Below are 23501 nucleotides of genomic sequence, written 5' to 3' on the forward strand. Positions count from 1 at the left end.
TATATATATATATAGATATGAAAACTACGGGAAAGAGGAAGATGATCGGATCAAGAGGCATAATTTAAGATAAGTCCTTACACCTTACACTTAAATATGCATTTCATTTATGACACCTGTAAGGGTCCCTTTAGGAGGGTAGGATCTACCTTCAAGGGGTATTGTCTGGAGGTTGGTAGGTAGAAGACTTTGGTTTTTTTTAAAAAAAGGAAAGGTCAGGGAGGCAGAGAGGAAAAGTTACAGAGTTAGAGCTGCCATCTTTTCCATCGGAGATGGCTGACAGAGATTGAGGTGAGAAAGAGACTATAAAAGCTATGCCCTAATAAATCTCCAGGACCATATGGCTTACATCCATATTACACAAAAGATTAATGTACAAAGGTCTATTAGCATTGAAGAAACTGTATGCACATGGGTAGAAAACTGGTTGCAGGAATGTATCCAGAGGGTTGGTATAAATGGCTCATTCTCTAAGTGGTCCAAAGTAGTGAGTGGTGTGTCCCAGGGTTTAGTCCTGGGGTCAATTCTATTTATCCTGTTCATAAATGATATACGGGTGGGAATAAATAGCTCACTCTCAGTGTTTGCTGAGGATTCGAAGTTATGTAGGGCAATATGTTCGCAACAAGACATAGAATCACTGCAGCAAGACCTCAAAAAAAATTGAGGAGTGGGCACCAACATAGCAGATGAGATTCAATCTAGAAAAACGCATAATCATGCACCTGAGCGATAAGAACATACATGCAGACTATACTTTGGGAGTGGTTTTGCTTAAGAAATCGGAAATAGAAAAGGATCTAGGGGTACTTATAGACCACAGACTTTTGTTTTTGTAACTGTGTAATAAGTGTTTTGGGATCTTCTCTAGATCTGATTTTACCAACTGTATTCAATATAATGGCAATGGTCTACCTAATGAGTGTATTTGTAAAATAAAAGTTGATAATTGGCTCAGACTTACAGCAATTCTCCTTCTCAATCCATTCTGTGCTAAGGATTCCAAATGATCTGCATGCCTCTCCATAGGCAGCTAAAGAACCACACAGCTGGATTTTGTTGTTGTTGTAGCATCCATCAAGAAAGCAAGATTCATAAAAGGGCACAGGATCCAACAGACCATAACATGGCTGGAAGAAGCCTTTCATATCAGTCAATTTAAGGCAATATCCATCACTCTGAAGCGTCTGGATTTGTACATTGTCACAAGTTGAGGCATACTGAGAATACTGCAACTCATTGCAGCTAAAATAAATAAATACATAAATACATAGTTCATTTACAATTCATAATAATCAAAAATGATAAACCTGTTATTTGTATGCACACATTTGTGTGTGCAGCAGCACAGTGGTTACTTTTGAACCCAACCTGACTTGCAGCTTGGGAACATGGTTTTGAAACCCCCTGGGGACACCATCTGGATGGAGTTTGTAGGTTTTCTACTCCCTCATTTGAATTTCCACTGGGGGCTTCAATACTCTTCAAAAGCGCACTGATATGTTAATTAGCATGTCACAAAACTGGCCCTAGAGTTTGTGGGGTCGATCTAGGCATACAGACTGTATACTCACTCTAGAAAGTGTATGTATACATTGCAAGGTGAATGTTGAGTGAAGCTGTGTTCACTTTGAATACCCAATCATGTGCTGGGGAAATCTGAAAAAAAAACAAGATTTATGCTTGATTGGATGACTGAAGTGAACAAAGCTTCACTTTATTTGAAAAGCTAATCAAGCATTCAGTTTGCAAAGTGATTGATCTGTCTTCCTTCCGTAAATCGAGCCCGTACATTTAAGGCAGGAACTAATGTAATTAATTATGTGTACTCTGTAAAGCAGTGTTTTGTGGTGTGTGAAAATGTTTTCCTTAATGAGTTTTAACACAACCTTATTTTACCTTAACACACTTAATCTGGAATTATAGGTGCATTTATCTCTAACTGAAAAATCATATTGACAAATATGCTGTTACCAGCTATGTATAAAATAATTTTGGATATTTGCAGGTGTCTCTGGATGCCAGCTCTTTATACATGCCAGCAGTAGAAGTAAGTAAAAATTAGTAAATGACACACAATAATTAATCATGTGTTATGCTTTAGCGAATAATTCCCCATATCACAAATTTTATTACCATATAAAAGTTAAAAAAACAAAACATATCTAACAATAATGCTGTGCACATTATTACTTATACTGTTTACATACTATAAAGTCATTAAGTAAATCTCCATAACATACACAAAAGAATGGCAATGGCTTTATTTTTGACGACAATGTTAGTTGACTATAAATATTAACAGCCAGTTAGAGACTTGTAGTTTCCATCCTCATTTTCGAAGACACAAACCTTTTTTGCATCCCATTGGTTTTCCAGCTTTGTGCCAACACAACACTGCTAACAACAGGTTTCCCTCGTAGAGTTACATAATCATCAGTTAGGTCTCCATTAAAGTTTCCACACAGACCGCAGACTTTATTTTGAAGTCGCTCACTGATGGTAATTTTAATAATGTTGAACCCATTGTAATGAATTTGAATGTCAGGGCTTGTGTCAATTACCAGAAATCCTTCGCTGCTGTATATTTTTGTGGACAGTCCAGTTACAAATGGAACTGTCACTTGTGTCCCATTTACCTATGATAAAGAAAGAAAATAAATAAGAAGTGTTGAAATGTATGAGTAAAAATCCAAGAGTTGGCAGGTCATTTATGTCATAGTAATAGTATTTAAAACAGTCAATAACTAAAACTGATTTTCCTCTGCTGATCAATAGATGTTATAAGTTGTTTTATACTGTGAGGGGAATTTACTAAAACTGGAGCAGACAAAAACTGGAGCGGCTGTGCATGGCAACCAATCAGGTTCCCTCTTTCATTTTTAAATCTTAATTTTACAAACTGAAGAGAGACGTTGATTGGTTGCCGTGCACAACTGCTCCACATTCTGTCTGCTCCAGTATTGATTAATTCCCCCCTGTATGTTTAACTTGTTATAGATGACAATGGAAGGGAAAAGATTAGTTTATTGCAAGAAAGTATGAAACACTAGATGTTGCAGCTATATGCCGTAACAACATTATTTTTTTAGGATTGCAAAGGATTTTGAGATTTTGCTGTGCTTGTTGAAGCTTCAATATACTTTTGCAAGGGTACTGGAAAACCTCTAATGCACAATATCCACATGAATTGACCTCTACCACACAAATAGGTTGTTTGGGCTGACTGTATACAGCAAATACAATTATCCTATCCTAAGAGAGCACCAATAGTAGTAGGTTTTACATTGAATTATGTTAAACCACAATGAGTGCTGTGAGACTGGCAATCTCTGGGGAGCTGACCACCCATGCTATATACATGGTTGTAAGTGTTAGGACAATAATGTAAAGCAATGCTTTGCTGTGCAATGTATATTTGTTGGATCTGGATTCATTTTTGAGAGTTTAATACTGCTTTAACTCAAAGTAAGCATGACATGAATATGGAAATAAACATATTTGTACTTAAGTACAGTGTAACTATTACTTGTCAAAAAACAAGTTACTAGTAACATAAACACCTATGTTCAGATAATTATGTGAAGCTATTACCTTTACAGTGTTACGGTCATTAATAAGTATTTGCTCTTCATTAATGTAGAAGTATACAGGCGAAATAACTGTCAGATTCGGAGAAGACCATTTATCAAAGTTGATGATTAGCTGAAAGGAGATATCAGGCAGCTTTTGACAAATTGTGGATAATACAAAGGCACAGTTTGCTGGGAAGCGAAGAAACGCCCCATCAAATGTTCTGAAGACACCTCCTCCTGCTGCAATGCAATAAGAACTCTTCTTACTGAAACAACCTCGCACTCCATTCCTTAGTGCACATTCTTCATCTGACTTGCAGTGCCTGGGATCACACTGGATGAGATTCCTTCCAAAGCAGCGGCATCGCCTGGTGCAATCACTGTTCCAGAAAAGCTGCTTGGGCTACCGGGGCAAAGAACAAATTAATTATGTCCAGCAATATCAATAAACTGTTTTATAGATGTATTTGACAAACACTAAACATGTTTTATTTTGAGTCTCCTAAGAGATCTAAAAACTGGAGAAAATAAATTAGAAGATTAGTGGGTTGCTATCCACACTGAGCAATTCCAATCTCTTTTTTCATTTTTTTTCCCACAGACACAACTAAACGTTAAAACTTGAATGGCTGCTGTGGGTAACAACCCCAGTTTTGCTGCTATGACTTTTTTTGTTTTAAAAATTTTACTAAAAAACTTGCCTGTCCTTGTATCCAGTTTTGATATGTGGAAGTAAGACAGTGATATTGTCACAGTGTTCATAACAAATAATAATTTAACACTTCAGGTTGTTGTTATCAGTTTGTGCCATGATATGTCAGGACAATTGGATAAATGGAGTGCCGTGGCCCTAGACAAACAACCATAGGATGGGTGACCTGATTCGAGCAGTAAAAACTGCCAGGAAGGTGGATCTATATCAATGCAAACTGGTTTGCTCATCAATAGTAATTATTTGGTTGTGCCATAGCTAACAGGTATACTTTAACAGGTATTTTGTTCTATAGTTTATGCTATGATCAACAACATGTTTTAGAGTTGCTTTATTTAAAGGCTCAGTCTACCCAAAAGCTATTTCAGTTGTAAGAAAAGGTTAGTAGGTTGAATAATAAACTAGCCTATTATCTGTTTCAGCTCCAGCAGCAAGATTTCCATTCCATAGTTCCAGATTCTGATGGAGTTTTGGATTATATTGTTGCATTCTCAATAATATTACATTAATTAAAAATGTAACAGGACACCTTGTAAATCACGGTGGCATATGTACAGGCCTGGAAACCCAAGCTAACTTACCATCTGAGTCCCTGAGAGAACATTTAAGCCAAAATCTATAATGCAAGTGGATGAAATTACCAATTTAAGGACATCATACTGGTGAGTTTAAACTGCATACATTATCTGGGCTAGTACACAAAGATTTGGGGATTCACTGCTTTTTCAAAAGCAATGCAAACAAGTTTGCTGAAGCTGTGGTTTTCCTTAATTTTAATGCATCACAGAACAAACAGACGCTGAGACTTTACTGAGTGCTTATATATTGAGCTAAATCATTCTAAATACTGTCAATGTAGAGATGTTTGGTAAGCATGCACTGTATGAGTGTACTGATCACTCACTTTTGCATTAGTGTGCACTGGTGCTTGAATTATTAGTTCCAACAAATCTTCCCACCTTATGTCTCAATTCATCTTCTCACAGCTCTACAATGTACTTACAAGTGCTGCTTGCTTTGCCTGCTCCCAACTGCGCACTCCTGCATTTAGCGGCTCCTGGGCACAGTGTGACGATCATGTGTCGCCACAGAGACAGCTGATCTCTATGGTGAATGGATCAATAATCACTGATACTGTTGACCACTGGAGGCATCTAAAATACAGTAAAAATATATTCATTTAAAAGTGCATCCAGCAGTCAGCAAGGGTCAGTATTAACAATAGAGAATTGAGCCAATTCACTCAGCGTAGCTATTTGCGAACATTTGGTGGTTAATGCTAAAAAAAAATCTGCACCACTTGCATTATCTGATAACCTTTGTTTGGCTCCTCTATGCTACCTTGCATGCCCCACCCTTCCCATAGCCACTCTGGGGGTACATAATCCCCGTATAAAACAATTGCAGGAGGACTGTAGTTATCTTGTTCTTTATAGGCCTGTTTAGAGCTGGGAGAACTATTATCAGGCATAGTGCATGGAGGATGTTGTGCCATAATCACATGATCCATCACAGTCACTGTCAGTGCTTTTGCCAAATGCCCATGATTACTCCTAAGCCCTGGTTCACACCTAGGCGTATTGCATATGCGCGGTAAAAAAATTGTGCGACAAACGCGCGTTTCTGACGGCTACTTGGCTGTATCCCAATGGAAATGCGCAACAAAAATGGCCCAAAGTAGTACATGTACCTTTTCAGGCGTGGGCCGTTTTGTAGCGCGTTAGGGACGGGCTGAAATACGCCGAGGTGTGAACCAGACCCATTTAATACAATGGGATTTAGATGTTTGAGCGTTTTGTAGAGCGTTCGTCGAGCATAGAACGCGCTACAAAACGTTCAGGTGTGAACGAGGGCTAGATGTTTGAGCGTTTTGTAGAGCGTTCATGGAGCGTAGAACGCGCTACAAAACGTTCAGGTGTGAACGAGGGCTAACTGCCAGTACTTTTCAGTTCTCACTCCGTGAACTGTAAATAGGACACTGTATTGTTCTAATACCAAATTTATGGGGGTTTCTATTGCTGACTTCCTTTAGAAAATATTAGTTGCATTTGAAGAAGCAGGGGCCAGCAATGGCAGAAAATTGCATGTTTGTCTCACGACAGAAGTAAAGTTTATATGCAAAATAAAGCATTATATTCTTGACATACATTTCACAGAGACAAAAAATATTTCACTGTCATTGTTGGTCATAAAGCGATTTGCTCTAGTTTGTCAATCAGACATTTAATCTCATATGAGAACTGTCATTTAAACCGTATATGAATAGTAATTTACCCATTTTAGCAAAACAAAAATGTCCCCTTTAATATTTTCCAAGCACCTTTCTTTCTAGTTGCGTGTTCAGGTCAAACAAAGGGTGATGTGTGTGTGTTGAGATATTTTTCCTCTGTTCTTCAGCATCCTTTTTGACAACAATTCAACACAATGTGCCCAGGAACTGCTAAGTGCACACATAGTGACAGTCACAAAAAGGATCTTGAGCTCTAAGGAGTTTAAATTGCTTCTTCTGGCTACTTAGAAGAAAAGGTACAGAGATCCATGTTTAAAACGCAGGACTGCAAATAAAGAGCCACTTAGATAGATGTCAGGTATAGATTACTGATAGGACTCAAACTTTTTTAAGCTTTCGGGAATACTACTTTACCCCAGATAATGAAAGTTTTTATCACATTCTGATTCTGCTATACACCCCTTGACTAAGTGGGTAGGAGCACATTTGCTAGGGAGTAGTAGTCACTGAGTAGTTAATTAGTAGTCATTTTAACATTTCAGGACCAAGTAGGGATCAGAGTAAAACCATACAGTACTTCCGCAAAATAATCACACATCTACATAGGTCTTACTTAATGCATGGAGGACACAAACAACCACAGCCGTGTGGCTTACAGGAAAGTTAATTTTTTACAATTACAACAAAAGTAAATTGGGCGATCTATTACACCCTCCTACAAAGGGACACTTGACTGTCAAGTCAGAGAATCTTAGTTCATTAAACAAAACATAGTGTCTTGGAACAACAGACTGTTGACAGGAAGTGGGCTCACAAAATATAGAACCTGGTTTGTGAGAAACAAATCACCAGACACATTTGTGCAGAAATTAAATATTATTGGGAGTAATGTTCAATAAAAGCTGACATGTTTCAGCGGCTCAAATGGGTCCTCCTTAATCAGGGCTTCAGATTACTCAGAGAAAAGAAAGAACTGATACTGGACTTGGGGAGTACAAATAGTTCTCAAAATAATATTTTTGGCATACAAAGATTTTCTTCCAGATGCCAGTTTTAGCAAACTCTACAAGTTCAGTGTCATTTTATTTTTTCTTTGAATAATCTCAAGTCTTAATAAAGGGGATCCCTTTGAGACCCTGAAACTTATTGACTTTTATCGAATGTAACCCCCAATAAAAATCTAATTGTCTCGTACCTGGATGGCAACCTGGCTGGTGAGGGGGCTTCTCTTGCACCTCTGGTCCAACATTTCCGAAAGTGGTGACAGGAGATTTGAGGACACAGAGTAACAAGAGGGCCTAAGTTGCAGCCAGAGCCAGTCATCAGGTGTGTGGGCTAGGGTGACTGCAGATCACTGAGCAGGAATTAGAGGCAGGAATACTTCAGCACCTGAGGAGGCAGGAGTGTGGTTAGGAGCTGAGCCAAGGTCAGTAACAGCTGGGCAGCGAGGTACAGAATCAGTAGGCAGATACAGTGTCGGGATACAAGCCAGAGGTCAGCAACAGCCCGGCAGCAAATCCAAATCAGCAGACATAGATAGTGTCTGGAAGTAAGCCATGGGTCAGTAAGAGCCAAACAGAGAGGTGCAAGATTAGTAGACAGAAAGCAGAATCCAATAAGCAGGTTGGGGTCAAAACAGGTAGATCAGATAGAGAAGCATGGCAAAGGGGCAAGTCAGGTCAAACACAAGAAGTTAGCACGGGAGGTTGGGTTGCAGGTAACAGGTACTAGCTGAAGACCACTCAGCAATCTGTTCATGTCACACTCCAGTTTATATAGAACATTTGGTGCCAACAACAGTACCAAGCATACTTGCATGGCCACTCATATACTGCTTAGAATGCACACTAAAGCATGCACCCGCACAGTAATGCACACCTGGCTGTGATGCTATGCTGCACAGGACCCTGAGTCATAGTATGTGGATGTGCTGGAGCCTGAACTGATCTTCTGGAGCTGGAATAAACTGAACTTTCCTTACACTAATTATTTGACTTTACTCAAATGTGTCTGGTGCTTTCCTCTTCACATAAAGTACCAGTCTACAGGAGATACGGGACATCCTATGACTGTCACTCTTTGGAGCGCTGCCTAGAAAAACACACAATCTTTCGTCTCCAGACCAGGGCTCCGTTTAGAACCTGACAACATAGTTGTAGGGACTCTGTAGTTACTCAATCAGCTTTTTTTCCGCAATTGATTCCTGAAACACTAAACATTTTATTAATGATCTCGAGTTTACTTTTAGCATTGAGTGGTTTTACACTTGCCAACAAAGGCTACGCAGTGCACAATCTATAAACTTTTTTCACAACCCATACAACTTTTCAAGCTGTGTCCTGTCACAAAAAAACCCAACCACTACTATTTGCCCCAGCAGGAAGTATAGACTATTTTTTTATCCTTACCCAGCTCCTTTTGAGTAAACTGAACCTTTACTCCTTTTACAGGTAGGATTTTTGATCAGAGAACCTCAAATGTTTATCAAAATCCCTATACTCATTTATAGCATTAGTAGTGTCAGAAAATTGAACCTCCAATGTTTAAAGCTGAACTCCAGGCAAACAGCTAAATACATCATAGAAATGGAATCTGGTGACCTGACCTTTGCAGCTGCAGCACAGCTTAGACACCTCTCTGCCACTTGTTTGTGATTGGATAAAGAGGGAGCAGCAGACTGATCATCTATATACTTTCTCCTCTTGTCAGCGTGGTCAATAGCCCCCAAGTGCTGCCCCTTCATCTCCCAGTCTGATTGGTCAAATTTAGGTACTTACACTAGTTACAACTATAAACATATGAAACAGTTTTTAATAAACACAAAATTGCATTCATTGGTGTTTTTTTTTATACCTGTCTGAAGTTCAGCTTTAAATAAATGGTTGTGACTCTTACCTCATAGTATTTGCCATCAGCATAACAGCCACAGTTATGTGGAAGTATGCAGCTCTTCCCATTCAAGACATAACCAGGATCACACTGACAACCCTCCACACAGTAGTGGTTGCAGTCACTTTTCAGCCTGATAGCAGCACATCTAGGTTGACATACACTAACACAACTCTCATAGTGACTGTATGCTGGGCATGTGACATCTAAAAATAAAAAAATAAAAAATAAAACAGAAGTTAGTAATTCAAGGATGGGATATTGGTAGCATTTGAAAGAAATATTTGATTCTGCTGAATTTGGAAAAAGAAAAAAGATGGGGAATAAATCATCGGTGTACTGTACTATCAGATATAGCAGGAGTATCATCTATTATCAAGCCCATAATCCTAGAAAGTTCCAGAACTAACCTTAATTCATGAATATTTGTCTCTTTTTTCCCTACGCACTAATGTAAGCATCATTCACCTTAGTGTATTTATTAGCATAGAAGAGGAGTTCACTCTCACAAGTATGTAAGATTGAGTAAAGCCTTTGGGCTTATAGTAGGTGGTATTAATTGTATGGTGAACTTATGGTGGCCTTGGTAGATGTTTTAAAATGGTACCCAAAAGAAATGAGGAACACCCCTGTAGTCATAAAACTAATGATTATTGACATAGAACTTCAGTGAATAAACCCTGGGAATTTTTAAAGGATAACTGTACTTTCATAGAAATTGTAGTATATTTTTTGCCTAGCCTTCTGACCTACAATAACCTCTCTTTCTCCACCAAATAATTACCTAAAGAAATCTGGGCTCCAGACGAAAAATAGGGGGCAGTGTTGTGATTTTTAAACTCTTCGGTGTGATTAACCTCTTAACATTGAATAATGATAAGTTTAGTAAACAACATGTAGCATTTCATATTACAATAAAGGAGGCTGCCATATTTGCTAATAATACAACTTCATTTTTAGGTAGGTTATTAAAATAAAACTTACAGCAGGATGTGTGATTCCTCCATCCGGTGACAGCAATCCCTTGTGTCTGACATGTACTTGCATAGTTTTGTAGCCAGCTACAAGCAGTTTGGACGGCACCACCATCAATGCAGGAGTCAAAAAGACAATTCTTGAAGAAAAATCTAGGATTTACTTTGCTGTGGCATTTGGCAAATACACCGCTTCTGTTGGGAATGAAGCTGCAAAGCTGCTGGGCTTTCCACAATCCATCCACTTTTGTACAGGTTGGACATCTGTCTCCACAGCCAACCTGGCAAAATGCATCCCTTTTTACCCAGCTGTGACCAAACTCATTAACATTCATACTAATAAAGCCACTGGAGGTCTGCAGATCATCTTCCATATTTCCATTGTACCTTCCACACAGGCCATATGTGCTGTTCTGCATGTAGCGGGGAATTGTTACAGACAGAAATGTCTTCCAGTCATAGACCACTTTTAGGCCAAAGTCTGTTTCAATAACAATGTGAAAACCAAATGCAAAAATATTCACCTTGCCATGACCCAACTTCAGAGGCAAATAGAGTCTTTCATTATTTACCTGACAAAAGAAGAGTGCATAGTATGTAAATAAATTCACAGTTCATGTAAAATTCATATAACTGCAGCCTATGACAAACTTCAGGACATATCGATGGGCCATAAAATTGTTTGAGCGACAGGAGGAAGTGGGTAAACTTTACAACTATACAATAGGGTTTACACATATGTTCCTTATAGGCTTGATACTGCCAACTAACAAAACTAACGTTGAGAGTAGGAGTGTGCAGCCTATAAAGAACACAGTTTTGAACTTTATTATATAACTAATTGAGAGGAGGGTTTCACTTATGGTCAATATGTCAATGTTTAAATCCTTTGAAGTACCTGGAGGTGTAAGGTTTGCCCAATTAGCACAGAAGCATGTTAGCAGAGTGGGGGAACTAAACGATATGTAAAATAACCTCTACTTCAAAGTTTATACATTTTAAACTATTGTTTGACAACCGTTGTTCAATAAAAGGTTAGCTAAAGATAAAGCAAATCAGACACTGCCTGCTTTGTAGCTCAGTCTGTCTGACTGACACCATAGTCACAGTTTTCTGATAAGGCTAAGACCTGGTGGGTGTAAATTTCAACTGGAGCTATTGAGCTCTGTCAGCAGCAAAAAGAGTGGCAAATGGATAGAGGAAAACATGTAAATATGTGCCTAACACTCTATTTGTATTATTTCATATTTACCTGACAAAAATTTAAATGTATTATCCTCCTAAACACAGTACAAATATAAACAAATAAATGTACAAAAAAGCTATAGTTTCTATTTAATGCTGTCCATACCTTACCTTATGAGCTCAGTGTCCTCCATAGAATGCAGAAAAGCAAAAAGGCAAAATTTTGTAATCAAAACACTCTAAAACCATATCATGTATAATTTAACTATATTTAAACCTCACAATATCTTGTGCAAAATAGAAATTGATACATAATAATTAGAAAAGGAGCTATATAAGTATCTAACCTGTTGACTTGCTAATCCCCTGAGCTAGTCATAGGATATAGAATAGAATAGGAAATTAGTATTTATTTCCTTTGCTCCTCAGCTCTGTCTAGTGTTCATAATGCAGTATTACAAGATGACAATTGAAAATACATTCAGCTTATAAACAAAATATACTAAGAATGTTTGTGTTGTGCATCCATTCGCACAGAACGAACTTTCACAAATATTCGGGGGGCAAACTTGAACCACTAGTAAATATTTTGCAACTATTGTTGTAGCACAAACAAAAGAGATTTTATTTTTAAACGCATAGTACCCAAACAATAAAGTTTGTTTGCACCTAGATGTTTCATGGGCAGCATCATTCAACCCTCTTCCTCTAAACTTGGGTTGCCCTGGACCCTCCCCAGTGTGTTTCTAGTCAGTAAAAGGGGAAAAAGCGCAATAATTAGCTTTTCTCTCTGTTACTCTGCTCTCTCCACCTATTAGCATGCTACTTGTCAGCATATAAACCTATGTGCTCCTTGTGCTGCTTCCTATTCTCCCACTCAAGTGCTGCTGAACAAGGATTGCAATAGGCTGATACTCGGTCAAATTCAGGTACTTACACTGCTTGCATTTAGTAGTGCATTATTAAATACAGAGCTGCATTCATCTGTGCTTTTTATATCTGCCTGGCGTCCAGCTTTAAGGCTTTTGGTGAAATAAAGGGTACTGTTATATTGTTAGTTTTTATATAAAATAATTAGGATCAAAAACACTGAAATTTATACAAATGTATAATAATTCACTTACCAGGACAGTGTGTTTGTATGCCCGATGAATTACAATGTTATAACTGTAAACTTCTACTTCCACTTGCTTCACCCATAGTGCAAGAGAAGCATCTCTATCCTCATTTTTAGCAGTAACTGTAAATCTTGGGACAGTGTCCGCTTTGGAATTAGTAACTGTAGTGCAAAGAATTAGAGAACAGCTGCTTTGAAAATCAAATGGGAGTCCATCAAATGTAAGATAATGTCCATATCCTGAGACAATACATGATGCATCTGTACGGGGCTGACAGTAATATAGCCTATTGTCCTCCATGCAGTATTCTTCATCCTTGCATGGACTAGTCACACAGTAAACACTGTTATCTGTCCCATTACAAAAACAAAGCGATTTGCAATCCATATCGATCCAGAAACTTTCATTTGTAGAAACCTGATGGCCTTCAAAATTACAGCCACATTCACTCTTAGGAATACACCGTGTACCCTGCAAGGCAAGACCTTCATCACACTGGCATCCTTCTGTGCAACTGTCAGTGCAGACTGGGCCAGAAGCAAGGGTTTCACAAGTTTCCAAACAAGTAATGCATTCTTCAAAGTGGCTGTTTTCTGGACACATTAAGGCTGTGGTATGCAACACAGGTATTAATAATACAGTAATAATGAAGATATCAGCAATACTTTATCTGGGAAAAAAACATTCCACCTGATTTTCTTCCATGTACATTTCTGAAAGCATACAATGTCAATAGCTTTGTGACTCTGCGCTTTTCTCACGCTGGTCAGTTTGCCCTATTCTGGTAGATGCAAGTGAACTTTCATCGCACTTATACTTTCCTCCACCAGAACGATTCTAAAAGATCATACTTAACTGCAACCAGCTTCTCTGAGATCTACACTATGTGACCTGAAAGGCTGACAGACTGGCTTTTTAAATCTATATTGAGCCCTTTAGACCTTGGTGTTTGGCATTTAAGAATTAATATTTTAGATAGAACTGACTTTGGTCCAAGTCAGAGCTTAAAATGGACCTAATTTTATCCTTTTGTTGGATATGCAAATTGATGCTGCCAAGAGCATCCTCCAAATCACAGAGTGCACACCAAACAGTCTCCATAGCCTGTATCATCCAACCCTCCAGCATTTATATGGTTAACCAGAACATACAGCACCAAACGGTGCTCCGCAGCAAGGGCTTTAAAAAACTTGCATACTAGCTCTTTTTCAAGTACAAACATAAAACACCAACACATGCGTAAACATCCCCATTTAAACATGGGCTGGTGTTTTGTGTTTTGTACTTGTTTGGCTTGAAAAAGAGCTAGTGTGGACTCAAAACATAGCAATTTCTTCAATTTCTTATGCTGTGCTGCCTCATTTTTTGATGAAAAATTAAAAGAGCTATTTTTACAGAAAGTACTTTTTGGAGACCTTGGTGCAGAACACCTTTTGCTACCTAGAGTATTCTGCTTTTTTATTACACCCACCATTTCTACCTTTTCCCCTTCTGTGAGTTTCCTGTGGGTCCTCCAGTTTCCTCCCACACACCAAAAACATGCTGGTAGGGCATTCACATAAATGGGCCTTGCATGTGTATAAGTGTGGTGGGTACTTAGATTATAAGCCCCTGCAGGGACAGGGACAACATGAACACTTCTATGTACTCTGTAAACCATGCAATATTTAGGTGCTATGTAAACGCTGGAAATAAATTAATACCTACTCCTGTAGACATTGTAAAACAGTATTTTGTTAAATTATGGCTAGCAAAAGGAATGTTTGCATCACACCACCTGTTATTTCTTCTATAGCCTCTATATAGCCTTTATATAGCATCTATATGTGTGCTGGGAAGTTGGGGACATGTAGATGGAATGAGAACCTCGTCTAATGCCACATCTAAAAGTTCTTTACATTGTAAACTTTAATGTATAGGACAGTACTGAAATTACAAGTACAAGAAATTTTCTGCAACATTCAGCATTAAACTCTCTGTCATACACAAACTAGGGTAGTAGGAAGTAGACATTACCAAATGATTATGAAAAACTGTATTTGTTAAAAGAAAGTAAGAAAATGCATGAACTTACGGCAGAAGTTTCTACTCCTCCATTGCCCAACATCTACAGCAGCATTTTGGCACGCCATTGCATAACGACTAACAGAGTCACATAGCTCTGTTTGGTTACCTCCACTCTGGCACAGACGAAACAGACAAGTCCTATAATATGCGGATACATTAACCACAGCATGACAGTCCAGAAAAGAGCTGTTACTTGGATCATTAATAATTCCACATTTGGAACGACTTCTATAATACTTCAGTAGTTCAGAGTCATTGTTGCATGCTTTCAGTAAGTCCCCACATTCTCCATTACATATCTCATCAAAAGTTGTCCAACTTTCTAAGAATATAGCAACGTTGTCTGTACACTTTCCATTTGGGAAGCAAAACTCGTCCTCGCTGTTTCCATTGAAGTAACCACATAATCCTCCTGTGCAGTTATAGTACAAGGTAGAAAGAGTGATGTGCAGCAGACCTTGGTCTGAATACTGTATTTTAACAAGTCCTTCAGATTCGATGACTGTTCCATTTCTGTTACGGTACATTTCCAGCTCACCAGAGGGTAGATAGAAAGGAAGTTCAATCTGAAATCCATTAACCTAAAAAAAAGATACATTATTATAAATTTAAATATAAGCTGAGTCAGACTTCCCATTAGTCACAGTAGGCTTGTGTTTTCCTATTCGGTAGGAATACATTCATCTCATATAAGATTATTTACACATCCTCAGAATGCTGGCATGCAGGTGATTACACAGTTAAATACATATGCTTACTGCTTTACCTGCTAAAGGATTTGTCATATTCATCACCTATTTTTGTGGAACACACACCTCTGTTAGTCAGGAAGATCACCCTGCTACAACTTGGTTTACCATTCCAGCTTCCTGGATCAATTGTTATGTTTCCTGGGTCAGATCCCTGCTCATTGGACAAAGATAATAATGCTGATCCAGTGATCTGGCCAAATTGTGGAGGTGACATAGAAAGCCACATAGCTGAACCAGGTAGCTTTATTACAAAAACAGGAAAAAAAACTAAGTGCATAACACCTTTGGCTGTGTAAGAGATGCATAAATTACAAACATAGTTTACCAGAATTTCAAATCCTTTGGCAGGTAAAACAGTTAACATACATGTATTTCAACAGTTTATTAAGTTCTTTGCCTAGAATGTTGCCTAAATATTTACTTTATTGTGAACTTCTTAGAAGTCATGGTTTTACTGTAGCAGGTCCTAGCTCAAATACTTATATCTCTACACTAAACATGTTGTCAGATAACCCCCTGGAGATTTTTAATCTAGGTGCAATGTGCTAAAACAGTTGAGATACCTTGAAAATAGTAGCTTTCATTGCAGCTGTGAACTAGAAGTGTTATTACCCCCACCATTAGTACTTTTTCTACCTGTGTGAGTTTTCCTTTTTTTTAGGAAAAATGAAAAAAGCTATTTTTACACAAAGTACTTTTTGGAGAACTTGTTGCAGAACACCTTTTGCCTTTATTACACCCACCATTTCTACCTTTTCCTTCCTGTGTGAGTTTCCTGTGGGTGCTCCAGTTTCCTCCCACAAACCAAAAACATGCTGGTAGGGTATTCCCAATAGTGGCCCTTGTATATGTATAAGTGTGATTATAAACCCCTCCAGGGACAGGGACTAACATGAACAGTTCTATGTACTCTGGAAAGTAACTTGCAATATGTGGGTGCCTCACCCTGAAGCTAATACGTAATAATGCATTCTTTATTTTAAAATAAAAGGGTGTAAGTCACCTCTAGTGACCCTTATAGATGTACTTGATCTATAGCTATAGCTTGGTCTAAACCCAGTTTGTTAAAAATAGGATTTTTTGTACTTTCTATAAAATCCTTTTCTCTGCGTTTATTGAAAGACACACCAGAAATGTGATCCCTTACCCTAGGATTATATCACCACCTTCAGGAGAAGGACATTAGACAAAAAACAAAAGCACAGCCTAGGGGCGGCCCCTGACAGTGACGAAACCCCCTATCTGCTAGAAGAAGCTCAGTTAGACATAAAGCAGCACCTAGATACCGACTGTCCACAGACCAAACAACCAGAAGGGAGGGTGCTGTGTGCTTCAATGAATGCAGAGAAAAGTATTTTATGGAAAGTACAAAAATCCAATTTTCTCTTTCGTTCATTGAAGGACACAATGGAGATCTTTACCATCCCCTTCACCATAGGGATGTCCCAAAGCAGGGTCTACCATGAGGGGGGAAACTCCACAAATAACCTATGGCAGAACAGTATAATGCTAGACCAAAAAAGACCCAACTGAGGAATATGCAGGGGCCAGATCTATCCAAAACATGGCCCTAGGAGTCCAACAAAGGAGCCCAGAAAGGCTACATACAAGAACCAAGTCTAGAAAGGTAGGAACCAAAACCATGTGAAAGGAAAAGAGATATTGGCATCAAAACCACTCCATTCCAGGGTAGGACCAGAGCGGATACTGTATAAGACAAGGCCAACAGTCATAAAACACGCCTCACAAAGGTGGAGAGAACCAAGAAGGTGAACGTGTGAGAAAGAGGGGAAAACAAGGAATATTCCCAATAGGTTCAAAAAGAGCTTAGGCACTGAAAGAACATAGTCATAATAGAATGTACAGCAGAGGCTGCATAGCTCAAATAATCTACAAAACCACAAACATGGAATGGAAGGCTAGCGGCCCTAGAAAAAATATTGCAAGCCCTGGAACGCAATCCTGACAGCATGCGGGTGCCAACATAGACCTCCACTCGACTGTAACAGGCCTGGGGACTTCTCATGGAGATTCTTCGAGATGAGCTACTCCCTTACAACCAATGAAGTGTGCAATGAAAACCCTAAGAATATCAGATATCCAAACTTTCACAGGCCCATACAATGGTGTCCCAAACAGCTAATAGACACCCATGCAAGACATTCCCCACCAATATGCCACAATGTGCCCATATCCATCTGCTCAGACATGTGGGGATAGAACCCTGGCAGAGTGAGGAGAGCAATACACACCACTTGCAAACAATCCCACCATGCAACATTCGCCCACACATAGGGTACAAGTCATTGTGCCCACACACACAGCAGAGCTACTGGCGCCCACCAGTAACATGTGAGCTGGAGCCCCTTAATGTACAAAACACATGGTCAAGCCATGAATAGCATAGAAAGAGCCCCCAACTATAAGCCATCAGGTTGCTGACGAATTCCAGCATAGCAACAGTCACAAATAAACAGCCCCACACATTGGGCACACATCAAGGGGGGCAAAAGGGACAAGATGTACCCACAGATGACTCCAGATCACCCAGGGAGGAAAAGGAGAAAACGAGTGTGTACTTATACTTATCATACCCAAATAGGATGAAAGAGGGGGTACACCCCCTGTGACAGATCACCTCTCCATTGGAGCGGTTGTGCTGCCTGCCGGGAGGACATATGTGTCCCCCATGAGGAACACAAGCTCACCTTAGACCGAGATTAGGGCCATCACAACCGACCTTACTAAGGATCTGCATGTGCTTGCTGGCTAATCTGGGGGGAATACAATGGTCTATATTATCCATAGAAAAGAGCAAAGTCAGAAATAAAGAATCGCTGACTAAACCGGTAACTGAATAGCCAGGACCAGCATATACGTAGAAAAAAAGTTTAGTTAGACAAAACAATTGTAGAATATCATTATATTGCTTCTTCCCATATTCCCAATAAAATGATTGACAACTTCCTACTCACAGTTTAGGTGTCTTGATCCCCATTTAGTCAGAATAGGGTTGGCAACCCTATTCTGGACTGTTTGAAATGATGAGGTCAGTGGGAAAAGGGCAACCGTGCAAATCTATGAACATTAGCGGGCCACTTGAGACAACCACAATTAAATCCTGCAGGATACAAGATTTTGAGATCAGCTGACTAAATGGGGATCGAGACACCTAAACTGTGAGCAGGACTATCTCATGCTATATGGGAACACTCACTAATTGTACTACAGGTGCATCCCCTTGAATATGCCGTACATCAGGATGAAATATTATTGCGGTGTCACTTGTTTTCTCCGGGACTGATCAACTTTATACATATTTTCTCAAACATTTGTGATCCTGAGACACAAATTCAGTCACTGGTTGCTCGGTTTCTTCCTTTCCACTTCAATTGCTCGGAAACCAAGATTACCTAATCAACTCACCTGTTGGTCTGTTCAAAATACAATGGATGTGAGCGTTTACATGATAAAGACTTTGTGGAAAAATATGTCTCAAACAGATAGAACATTGTAACCATTATTGTCACTACGAGTATCTTCCTTACCAGAGGACTTGTTTTCACTTTTTACTTAGATTTTTTGTTTCAGATGTTGTGTCATTTTTTTCAACACAATCTCATCAACGTCCCTTTTCATAGTTGCTATTTTTATGTGTGGGGCCCATCTGTTTAAATGTGAGAGTGAGTGATAGCTGCGGACAACGTTGTCAATAATTTTATTGGGAATATGGGAAGAAGCAATATGATAGTATTCTACAATTGTTTTGTCTAAATAAACTTTTTTTCTACTTATATGCTGGTCCCGGCTATTCAGTAACCGCTTTAGTCAGCGATTCTTTATTTCTGACTTTGCTCTTTTCTATAGTATTGTTTGGTTACAAGACCATGTGGATAAGCTTTACTTCTTAGTTAAGGGATGTTCAGAGTGGATTCGGATCTCTGGAGGACACTGTTCTTTGGTCTATATAATCCAGCCTGTCACCCAGCTTAGATATTGACTGAAGTTCTTGAAAATAAGAATAAATAAAAAGAGGAAACCCTGCAAAAGAAAGGGAACAAAGAATCCCAACAGGAAGCTTAGGTCCTTACTCTTTGACACTTTGGCTAAAAACTGAGCTGCCTCTAGCAGAGAGCGGGTTTGGACACTGTCAGGGACCGGCATTGGCTGTGCTTTTGTTTTTGTCTAGTGTCCTACTCCTGAAGGTGGCGCTATATAAGAGATCAAGATCTCTGCTGTGTTGTTCAATAAACGGAAGAGAAAAGAACTTTCTAAATTACAGTTACATACAGTGCAGTATTAATGGGCTACTGTAAGCTTCTGTGGGCTGCACAAATTCAGACTAAGTAGAAATAATTTTGGTCAACAAATCTTTACAGCTCAGAGGCAATAACAATATCCCTGCTTTACTACCATTCAAACAACCACAGATGTTGCACAAATGTTCAAATGCTTTATGTAACAGATCTGCCTTTAAGACTCATTCTGTCATTGGCCTTGCTTAAAGCTCATTTCCAGTCTGATTTTTTCCTGACCCCCCAATCATGCATCTTTCTGTCCACATCAATAATTAATATAGAATTTTATCCTAGCTGTCACTCTTTGAACTTAATTTTCATAGCCAATGATGTCTTCAGTTACTTGGCTGAAGCCTCTGTTCTTTCAGGCTGCCAGGAGGAGGGTTCTACAGTGTGTCATTTGTCAAACCCTGTGGCACAGGGCACCCTGCAGAACTACATCTTCCAAGAGCCCTTAAATCTCTACACACAGCGTGTGTAAGACATCTGTGGTGATAACAGAGTGACTAGAGAGATCGCTGGAGGGGGGTGCTACTGCAGCTGAATCTACCATAATGTACAAATATGCTGTGCATACTTGCACATAATGACAAACACCCTGGGGATCTGCAGAGGACTTAAGTTTAGCTTTAAAATTATTTTTCCTTGGAGATGAGCTTTAAACTGAAAGAAGCAAAAATGATCCTGTTAATTTATGATTGCCTACCTTAATCTCTGAGGTACTGCCTCCACCAATTCTTATTTCTTGCTTGGCCACTTGGATTCTTAGTGGTCTGAGCCAGTTAGGGCCTGAGTCTAGTTTCTTCTTGCTGATGTCAATCTCAATAAACTCTGGCTTTTCTGGGCAAGTCTTCAGCAGAGAGTAAGAATATTCTACTGGATAAGGGAAGCTCACCGAGTCAAAGGTGTGTATCACCTGGTTTTGGCTCAAAAGACATATACTTTCCCTTCTGGGATAGCAGCCTTTGTATCCATTTTCCACAGAGCAGATCTCACCATCCCGACAGCTGGTGTTGAAGCACACAATATCCCCTCCATCTTCACACCAGCACTGTACAGTGCAGTCTGCAGAGGTCCAGAAGGAATCACCAACTACATAATATTTCCCATCCATCTCACAGCCACATTTGCTTAGAGGAACACAGGAGTCTGCACTCAGCACATACCCACTATCGCACTCACATCCCTCAATGCACGGGGAGCTGCAGTACTGAGGAGCTGTGAGGTCAGAACATGTGGCTGGACAGCTGCTTGTACATACTGAGTAATGGCTGGATTCGGGACACTGTATAGCTGAGGCTGAAAAGAAGTACAGAAAAATTAATATATATGTCAGGCAGTAGCTTAACTCAATATCAAAGTATCTTTATTCACACATGAGACAAAGGATCCTGTGGAGTGTTCTCCAGGACCACAAATGCTGATGGAGCTTTTTGTGCAGCAGATATGTTCTGGGCCAAAGAATCCGTATATCATTGTTTGGCCACAGCATTGCATGGATATAAATTAATATCTATTATTGTGATCATTTTGGCATATTCAATGCAAATTATAACAAGCTCAATTATAAATAGAAGCTAGGAACAGCAGGCTTACCAAAACAAAAATGGGAGACTCTATGTGAGAAATACTTTGCTCATACAGGGACTTTAACCAGTAATTTAAAACCTCTTGGCAGTAATATTTTACTGTTCCAGCTGGGAGTTATGAAGTGTCAGGACTGCATCTGGAATGGGAAAGCATTATGATCTCATTCTTTGAAGCAGAGAGCCCTCTCTGGCTTCACGCAGTACACACAGGTGTAGAGAAATAGAAATAACTGGCAACCAACCAATGCAGGTGCACTTGTTTATAAAGCTTTTTTTTTATCATGTAGTGACTTTCCAAATCTGCATGTGTTACCTGTTAAAACACTTTAAAAATATGTCCTGCACTTATTTAATTTTTTTTAGGGACCCATGTACGGCATAAATATCGATCACTTTTCTCTCCAGGGGACAAAGGAGCTGATGTATGAAAAATATTAAATAAAAAAAAAAGGGGTAGTTCATAAAATCTGGAGCAGTTGCCCATGGCAACCAATTAGCTTATCTGCTTCTGCTCCAGTTTTTATGAATTCCTCCAAAGTTTTCTCATATCAAATAGTCAGCTTCCCTCTGTCTTTTCTACATATAAAACAAGGATTGCAATTGGCTGCTATAGACAATAGGTAATCTTCCGATCAGCACACGCTTCATTCATCAGCCCTAGAGAAAGAATGCAAGCAACTAATAGTTGGCAACTGGGTATAGTTTTAGAGCTGTATAAGCCACATAGCAGTACAATGATAATACAATGACAAAAAAACACCCTCTAGACAAAAATAAAAGGAAAAGAAGAGGAATCCTCTATAATCTACTGGTTGCTACTTCCTGTATGTACAGTAAGCATCATCCACAACTTAGCAGCATATTAGCCCTGTCAGTGCCACCAGTCACTACTTTCAGTACATTTGTAACATCTGCTACTCATTAGTACATTATCAATACATTATCCCTGTCACCTCCACCTAGTACACCCTGTACACCTAGGAGTACAACATGCTTGTCACTATTGTTTGTCACTACTTCTGATGACTTCTATCACCAGCCATTGGGAGGTCCTTTAGTATTCCAATTAAAGATTTTGTATGATATTTTCTTAGGGTTTTCTTGGTTGATATGATCATATGTTGTAAAATAATGTAGACATATATATTGTAATGTACAAGAACTTTCTTGTGACTGTGACGTAAATACTTAAAGGAGAACTATGAGGTGAGTGCTTTTCACTCACCTCATAGTTCTACCCGACCTGTATGTGTATTTCTATTTAAATTTTGGGGGTCAGAATGCACAGAAACAGTGAAGATCAAAAAAATACATGCTGAAACTTCACTCAACGTTTGTAAAGGGACTTTCCAACTTGGAAGCTGTTTCTACAATCTTGGTGCAGTAGCTTTCTCATCCCTGAATGTCATTCATTTTCCTCAGAAAGTATGGAATGAAGATACTGTCGACAGGGCCAATATAAGGTTTTATGTGGTGTTGCCTACTGTCCACTGACATACTGGGGGAAAATTTTCAAAACTGGACCAGACAGAATCTGGAGCAGTTACCCATTGTAACCAATCAGCTTCTCTCTTGTTTGTTTAATTAAGATTTGAAAATGAAAGAGAGAAGCTGATTGGTTGCAATGCACAGCTGCTCTAGATTTTGTCTGCTCCAGAGTTGATAAATTTCCCTCATTGTATATTAAGATGAGATTGGCCCTATTATATATTTCTAATGAAAGCTTTAGTTAACTTGGGGGGCTATATATAGCAGAGAGCAGATTCAGCTATCTGCTGTACACTAGCCACTATACTCTGTACATCGCAAAGTTAATCTGCAAATATATTCATACATTGTGATGTTTTGTTTTACATCCCAATCATAAAATGCAGGCTGCGGTGTGGAGCCTGTGGTGTGCCATGGAGTTCTATCTGAATAACACTGCTGAAAGAACTCTGTGACTGGAGAAGAAGCAGATCATATGACTTCACATTTTCTTCATTCATTTGAATTGTGCTCTGCAGTGCAAACGAAGAGCAATGCACATTTGTAAATCACTTTCTTTCTTAAAGCAGAGGTATGACGGCTGTAGTACCATACTGTTGCTTTATAACTAGGGACCCAAGACAA

At 39.1% G+C, this 23501-nt stretch overlaps 1 protein-coding gene across 1 annotated transcript in view; it reads right to left on the reverse strand.

Annotated features, from left to right (window-relative positions):
- Positions 1 to 23501, reverse strand: part of TECTA (tectorin alpha) — a 74281-nt gene that overhangs the window by 29074 nt on the left and 21706 nt on the right. The window contains exons 8-15 of the mRNA XM_018567589.1: positions 20507 to 21099; positions 14758 to 15331; positions 12690 to 13291; positions 10391 to 10952; positions 9413 to 9612; positions 3595 to 3978; positions 2353 to 2639; positions 965 to 1245 (exon numbers count right to left, since the gene is read on the reverse strand). Coding sequence (XP_018423091.1) covers positions 965 to 1245; positions 2353 to 2639; positions 3595 to 3978; positions 9413 to 9612; positions 10391 to 10952; positions 12690 to 13291; positions 14758 to 15331; positions 20507 to 21099 — 3483 coding nt within the window. The remainder of the gene's footprint in view (positions 1 to 964; positions 1246 to 2352; positions 2640 to 3594; positions 3979 to 9412; positions 9613 to 10390; positions 10953 to 12689; positions 13292 to 14757; positions 15332 to 20506; positions 21100 to 23501) is intronic.

The sequence above is a fragment of the Nanorana parkeri genome, unplaced genomic scaffold (genome assembly GCF_000935625.1).
Source record: "Nanorana parkeri isolate BGI_ZX_2015 unplaced genomic scaffold, ASM93562v1 scaffold1070, whole genome shotgun sequence".
Taxonomy (NCBI): domain Eukaryota; kingdom Metazoa; phylum Chordata; class Amphibia; order Anura; family Dicroglossidae; genus Nanorana; species Nanorana parkeri.